The sequence below is a fragment of the Cupressus sempervirens genome, chromosome 9 (assembly GCF_028749045.1).
Source record: "Cupressus sempervirens isolate cs-2001-9-10 chromosome 9, ASM2874904v1, whole genome shotgun sequence".
NCBI classification, from domain to species: domain Eukaryota; kingdom Viridiplantae; phylum Streptophyta; class Pinopsida; order Cupressales; family Cupressaceae; genus Cupressus; species Cupressus sempervirens.
Window position 1 is genome coordinate 637,081,284 of NC_143126.1, and position 7,821 is coordinate 637,089,104.

Here is a 7,821-nt window from a genome sequence, read left to right on the forward strand (position 1 = left end):
AACATATTTTTATAAGAATCTATGTGATGGGAATTTATAATTGACATCTTTGACTGCAGCTATGTCTGTTTGGCATACTAAAGATCTCCCTCTTGCTAAGAAGGAGTGTTGAAGATTGTAGCTGAGATAGAGATCTTTATCTCTAATTTTTCTATATGTTGAAATAGAGTAGATTGTGTCAACAGCTGGAGAAGATATTTATATATTTGAGATAATATTATAGGAAGAGATGTGTAGTGCAAAGATCCATACATTTGAAAACATGAAGACTCTTGTAATTGGAAATTGAAAAGACCTTCAAGTGTGATATGAAGTCTCTCATTTCAATATTTCTGTGCAATTGCCTAGTGTAATGTGACATGTCATTGTGTGGAAAAGCGTTGTTCTTGAACATTTATTATCAATAAAAGTGATATTTTTCTGGTGTGGCTGGGATTTTCCCTCTAGATTGTAGTGTTTTGCCAAATAAATGCATTGTGTTGTCCAGCAAATTGGGTAGTTAAATGGTTACCTATACGAGCACGGTTGTGTTGTTTCATGAGCACTGTATCGGATATTATAAATGTGGCTTTTACTTATGTATTTGGCATCATGGTATGGAACATTATTGTTATGTACAGAAGCATTTGATTAATGAATAGTATTTTACTTTGAAAAAAAATTTAAAATTTAAAAATAATAATAATAAATAATTAAAAATTAAATGTGTTGGACGTATCCTGCGGACAAGTGTCCAACGGCTAATATCCCCGTGGACATGTGTCCTACGGGTATTGTCTCTGCGGACATGTGTCCCATGGGCAATGTCCCAGACAAGGCCCCCACGGACATGTGTTCCGCGGGTAATGTCCCCACGAACATTGTGCCTGCATATAAGAGCCTGCAGTGGTGAAAGGAAAAAATTAGAAAACCCTGCGGAGAATCAGCGAAAACAGGAACTCCCACAGAGATTGCCAAGAGAGTCTGCGGAGAGATAATAAATACAATCGAGCTTTATGATATATAATGAGGGCAACTTTCAATCCTCTAGTTGCCAAAGAAGATAAATAACAAGGGTTTGCAGAAGGAAAAGATGGATTAGCAAGATAGATTTTTGTTGAATGATGCCATCCCATGGACACCATTCTACACAAAAAGGAGAAAGGTCCGCCATCCGCAAAAAAGGAAAAACAAGACAATATTCGTGAAGAAGAGTAGGGCGACATTCCGCAAGGAAAGAGAAAAGCAACAGACAGGAAAAGAGAAGGAAAAACTTCGTCGAAACGGGTTAGCCGTGGGAAAGACAAAAGAAAGTGGCCAAAGGGAGGGAGAAGTATCCCCGGGAGTAGCTGCCATTTTAGTGCCAAAGGAGTCAAGAGGACCACACTCCGAGGATGCGCCCGGAGATGAGGAGGTCGCACCGGATGTGGGCGTGGCTACTACAGAAGAGACAGAGATGGATACAGATATGGCGCAAGATGTCAGCACCGAGGACAGAGTGAATTATGGGTCGGATGAGGAGAGATGCAAGGCATACATCAGAGCCATGGAGGTTGTGCTAGAGAGAGGTCGAATTGTTGGGCATCAAGCTTTGACCCGTAGGAGGGAGTTGCAGTTGGTTCGAGCCTATATTCAAAGGGTCTGTCCAAAGCGTTTTCGCTCTTGCTTTGAGGCCAAAGGATAACCAATCGTGGAAACACCAGATATGTTGGCTAATTGGACTACAGAGCCTGAGTTGGGACCATGCAACACTACTATGGAGAAGGTTGCACAAGAGATAGTAGGGGTGTATAAAGACGTCTACTATGCTCATCGGCGTGCAGAGGTAGATAGGAAAGCAAAGAGGGTTACAGCTGTGAGGTCCAAGGCAATTGAGGTAGAAGCTCAAGAGAAGATAGTTGCTGAATTGGTTAACCAACAGGCAACATGGGCGGCCGAGCGAGCAGCGCTCTTGCGAGACAAGGAAAAGGCTGATTAAGGATTGCAAGCAACCGAACAAGGATTGCAAGTGGCCCAGACTCAAGCCATGGAGGCAATACTTCTCCTGAAAGAGACAGTGGAAGTTAACACACAGACGTAAAAAGACTTACGGATACACACTGATCAAGTTTACGAGTTGTGCCAGCAATTGAACACTCCTGGGACGCAACCTCCTCCTTAGTCTATGTTGTTTCTATGTTTGTATGTTGTCTCCTAATTTTGTCAGTTTTGAGTCGCCAGGAGACGGCTTTTCTTTTTTGGGGGGGATGATGTTGTCTGGCAAATTAAGTCGTTAAACAGTTACCAGTACGGGCACAATTGTGTCGTTTCATAAGCACCATATCAGATATTATAAATGTGGCTTTCACTTATGTATTTGGCATCATGGTATGGAACATTACTGTTATGTATAGAAGCATTTGATTAATGAATAGTATTTTACTTTGATAAGTAGTTATATGTTTCTTTCCTTTGTTCACCTACGGGCTGAACACATTGTGTCTTTTGTACTTATTTTTGTTATTCTTTCTTGTTGTTTTCATTATTTCTAGGCAAAACATTAACATATATCTTCCAATGTGAGGAAGAGCCACACCTTTTCATCATGTATGTCCTTTGCAATGACCACAATCTTTCACATTAACTACTTTCTGAGAAAGTAACAACCCTTCATTGTTTCTACCCTTTGAAAGCTTCACAATCTTCCATAATTACCACCCTTTGAAAGAATCCCAACATTCATCGTTGTTTCCCTTTGAGAGAGTCACAACCTTTCACAATTAGCACTCTTTGAAAGAGTCACGACCCTTCGCCATTCCTGCCCTTTGAGGGAGTCATAATCTTCTATAGTTACCACCCTTTGAAAGAGATACAACCCTTTTCCCTTTGGAAAAATCACTTCCTTATTTTCTCCCATTTCTTTATTCTTCCTTGTAATGTCCCCAACTCAAATCAAGACAAGTAGCAGCAGTTTGGCTGTCATTTCCTTTGATTATCCACAAGAAAGAGGACGTAGAGCATCATTGGGTACAAAAAGAAGTCCTTGGCTCGTTCCAAATTCTAACTTTTGAGTTGAGTGCGCAGCTTTTTATGCAACTTAAGGGATCTTCAGTTATTTTAAGTTGGGCACATCTTTTTAGGCAGCTTAAAGTGACGCCTAACCATGGGACTTAAGTTGTCACTTTTTCATGTACTTAAGTGACATCTTAAAACATGTGGCAATTCACCTAGGGGGCAACCAGCTTTTGAAAGCTGATAAAAGCAGGTTTTTTCTTAATCGTAAATCCCTGGATAAAGAAATTAAGTTCAGAGGTTAGAGATTAAATTATATTGTTAGGACTTGTCATATAACATCCTAAAGGCTCATTTTGAGTTTATTATGTGATGAGATTTGCTTTTGTCTGCTGATGCAACTTGGCTTGATGATTAAAACCCTTGGGTGTCCCTGATTTTGGTGAGATATATGGGCTCTCCCTCGTAACAATAACGTTGTTTTGGTGTAAGACCTCCACTTTGAGAAACCCTAGCACATTGTTAAAACTTAGCTGCAAAAACTCATCAGATTCAGAGGCCAAATTGAGGACAACATCAGTGCCAGAGCCTCGATCTGGGAACATTCACTACTGCAAGTTATTTATTTCTGAATTTTCTGTGGACAGCTATTGAAGAGCATCAGTTTCAGACTCAATGCTGATCAATTTGGGAGACCAACACCACTTTTGGAAGGTCGGCTAGGGTTAAGGAAAAAAAAAATCTGACACAAATCTGGACTATTTTGGTATAAAATCTCCATATTTATTTGATGGATATGTCTGAATTTTAGTTTTGGAATTTTCTGAGGAGTTACAAGTGTTTAAAATGTCATTTTCTAAGTGTAATAATCAGAATTTTGCATCTCTTCAATTTTAATCCTGAACTGAAATCTGATCAGAAATTCTGGGTTGGAATGAAACTACTGTAATGAAAAGAGAATCCATATTTATGCCCCAGTTGTAAAAGTTTTTGTTATCAGATTTGTGCCCTAGTATGTAGAAATTATTGTCTTGTTTTTAGTATCCAATTCATCCGCTCCATTTGTTTTTCCTCCTTCCATATCCCTCATTGAAATGAAGTTGTCTTCTACCTTTTACATCTCATGTTTGAGGGAGACGCAACTTTTCATTTCACACCTTTTGGCCATTCATTAAATTTAGCCACATTTTAATTATCTTATATTTTAACTTTACTCTCTTATATTTTAAATTTAAATTTAACTTTTAAGCTTTTGTATTTTAAGTTTATTATTCAATCTTATTTAAAAAAGGGCACATTACAGACAGACATCTGTAAGTGAAATTAAATAATCAAGTGGGAACAAGAACCATCCATATTAACTAGCCAATGCTTCTACAGTTCTACTAACTTTGACTTGAATCTCTATTACCTTCCAGGACATGTGGGAGTCATTACAATGAGGGTCGCTGGTTAAATTCCTTCCAGCCAAGTAACTGTGAGTTCTATAAAAAAAATGTTTTTCAGCTCCAATTAAAGTCTTGGCAAGTTTCCTTCAGCCACTGCTGGACACCATTTCTCCTCGCAGATTGTGATTGGTAAGTTATAGTTGCAAACCTAGTCTGGACTCAAGATGATCAAGTTGGTCTTTGGAGAATGGTCTTTAGATTAAAGGTCAGCGCTCAGTATTTATTCCCTGCTGGAACAATTTGAAATGCATTTGCAGTTTTCTGTTGCTGATTGAATCAGAAAGGGATGAATTACTTAAGCATTCAAGCTCACCTGCTTTGAAAATTTATGTCTTGGTGTTGGTGTTTCCATTTCACTTGTTTTGGCTTGTCTGCAATTTAATTTTATTGCCTTCTCAAGCTACAATATTGGGGCTATTCATGGCATGGGATCTGATTATCATTATTAAACAGTAAGCCTCTTTGACTGGGATTAGAGGACTGCCGTGCAGCTAGCTAATTGAAAAATCCAGTCCATTGTCATGAGTGTTGCAACCATCAGGGACGTCAAGTGTGCTAATGAGGTGCATGGCTTGATGGTTGTTGCTGGACATAAACCCAGGAAGTTCTGGGCATTGTAATCATATTCAGATCTGGATAAATAAATCATCTATTTTGATCTGCTAATGTGTCTCTAAACTGGAAATGAATTGTGCTCAAATCTGAATTTGATCAAGGATTAATTCTGCCGTAATTAAGGTCAGAAATCACAATACTCATCTCTGCATTTCAATCTGTTTTCTGTTATTGTCAGCAGTTTGTACTTGGTCCACAGCTGGCCCTGGTATTCATTTGAAGAAACTAGTATTCTATTTCTAGTAGACATTGTGTCAACAAGATTAGTCTCTGATTACCATAGGTTTTAAACCTTGTGATTACATCATCTTGTGACTGTTATCCATTGATTTGTCACATTGGAAAGTAAATTGAATTGAGATACATACATACATACATACATACATACATACATACATACATACATACATACATACATATATATATATATATATATATATATATATATATATATATATATATATATATATATATATATATATATATATTACAAGAATGCAAACTGTGAAATCCGTTAAGGATTTAACATCAAGTGCACATCACATTTAAAATTTAGAATTGCTCGCCCAATGATATTAAAACTGTCATCTACTTCTGAATTGTCAAGTAGCTTATGAATACAGACTAAAACGTAAGTACCAACTAGCCTCTAACTGCCGTTACCATCACATATCAGGACAATTAGATAATCATAAATAGGAACAAGTAAATGGCCCTTGGTTCACCTTATTATCAAGAAAAAGCTGCCCTAAACCTCAAAAAGAAAAATTTAGTTGCATAATCACATTATCCCTCGAGGCTAAGTATCACGGCTTAACATTTAATCCTTACAAAACAACAAACAAAAGACAAAAGGGTCTCCTATGCCTAATGATTGATTAGAAAGATAATAAATTTCTAATAAAGAAAGCAATGTCTTGTCACCTAACCTTCCTCTTTAGGCACCACCACTGTAGATCCCTCATCCCTGTACCGCAGGTTCATAAGTACATTTCCAGGGGTTGGCTTATCCACCCAAATCGAGAAACGCCAAATGAGGAATTGAAGAAATGCATCTAGCTCTGGCTCGTATCGAAATAACCATCCTGGCTAGACATAATAAAAACAGTTTGAATTGCTAAGAAGCACATTTCCATAACCTGTTTCATAGTTTCCAAAATCCAAACTGTCTCAAATACCAACATCCAACAATCTACTCCAACATTATTCCCTCAGATAATCAATCTCCTGAGTGCTCCAATATAACCAAAAAAATGGCAGACACATATACGTAATGTGCACATGCATACCTTCATGACGGAAAAAACCTTAACAAGCTGTTCCTTCAACATAGCTGAGATTTCAACATCAAGTTTACCAGCGTCAAGCTGGTTAACTCTTGAAATTGGTACTTGAATAAGAGGTCTCTGAAAACAAAATCCAAATAATCACTCTCTGATTTCCAATTCTTCGCACTACGAAATCTAATAGATTCATAAACCAAGAAACTCTAAAACTTTTATCTTCAATCCTAACAACATTGTTAAATATAAAACCACACAGTATCCTTTTGTTTCAAAACATGAATCTTGATGCTGAAGTATTAATTATGCAGAAAACTATACAGAAAACCCTGGGATCAACAGTTCAAACATCGAGTACATTTTCAATTCTTATCACAAAAATTACTGCAACGGAACCAGAGGAGGAAAATGCAAACCCTTGATTGCTTCAATTGTTTCCATTGAAAAGCAACTCTGAGATATGCTTGCCGCCATGCATCACTGGGAGGAATATTGTTACCCAGTAACGCTGAAGGGGAGGATGACTGCGTGTCCTCCGTTGCCATTAAGGCGTGTCTAGATACAGCCCTGCCAAAAAAACACAACTATTACAAAGCACTGAGATAAAAAAATGAAAATATACAATAAATTTGTATCAATATAATAGTCCAGATACAAAAGCCACAACTCTGAAAGATCAAATGATCCTTACGAAACTGCTAAGGAAGAATTCAAAAATTCAATGCAGACAAAGATTATCCAAATTTTAATATATACAAATCACATATAAAATATAAAACATCCCACAGTAACAACGATAGTTCACTACTACCTCAAAAGTCACAAAAGAGCCGGTCGGCTGAACTTTGACACACTCACACTCCTCAGAAGAAACGCAGCCTAGGTGATTACTAGAAGCCTGAACAAGTATCTTTCTGAGAGTTACGAAGTTGGGGCCAATGATTAAATGACCTATTCTTTATTGAAGTTCTTAGTGTGTCAGTTTTCGCGAGAGGAAGCATTCAATTATGTGATGTCTTTCTACAACAGCAAGTGCCACATCATCGTCTAGGACCCGATTTTAATTTGCCTTTGCATTTGACTTTGGTAGTTTCTGAAAATAAATTTGTACAAATCGCATTACGAAAAAGATTATTTATCATTTTAATATTTTTAGTTACCGCCCACGATGGAATCATGAGGTTTTAGTTATATAATCTAAAATTTTAATTGAAAAATAAAAAATTTTAAAATAAACTATTGGGTCATGATGATGAGAAAGGCAATAAAAAAATTCAATTTTCTTCAACAAAAATACAAATATATTTTTTAACACCTCTATTAATGAATGCATTAATTGCAACTTTATCTTTTCCACATTTGTGACAAGTGGATAAACTTTTTTTAAAATTATTTGTATAATACCTCTATTAATGAATGCGTTAGTTGCAACTTTATATTTGCAACATTTGTGACAAGTGGATAAACTTTTTAAAAAACAATCATTTTTATCTTCCACCCCACAA

The 7,821-nt window shown here is 36.9% G+C and overlaps 1 protein-coding gene across 2 annotated transcripts in view; it reads right to left on the reverse strand.

The window, feature by feature from the left end:
- Nucleotides 1–7,338, reverse strand: part of TED3 (Pex2/Pex12 N-terminal domain-containing protein / zinc finger (C3HC4-type RING finger) family protein) — a 94,553-nt gene extending 87,215 nt beyond the window's left edge. The window contains exons 1-4 of one of the 2 annotated variants that reach the window (XM_089801450.1): nt 7,128–7,338; nt 6,733–6,883; nt 6,323–6,439; nt 5,963–6,122 (exon numbers count right to left, since the gene is read on the reverse strand). In XM_089801450.1, coding sequence (XP_089657576.1) covers nt 5,963–6,122; nt 6,323–6,439; nt 6,733–6,861 — 406 coding nt within the window. In that variant the 5' untranslated portion in view covers nt 6,862–6,883; nt 7,128–7,338. The remainder of the gene's footprint in view (nt 1–5,962; nt 6,123–6,322; nt 6,440–6,732; nt 6,884–7,127) is intronic. The other variant, XM_089801451.1, reaches the window with a different exon arrangement.
- Between the last annotated feature and the right edge of the window lie 483 nt (nt 7,339–7,821).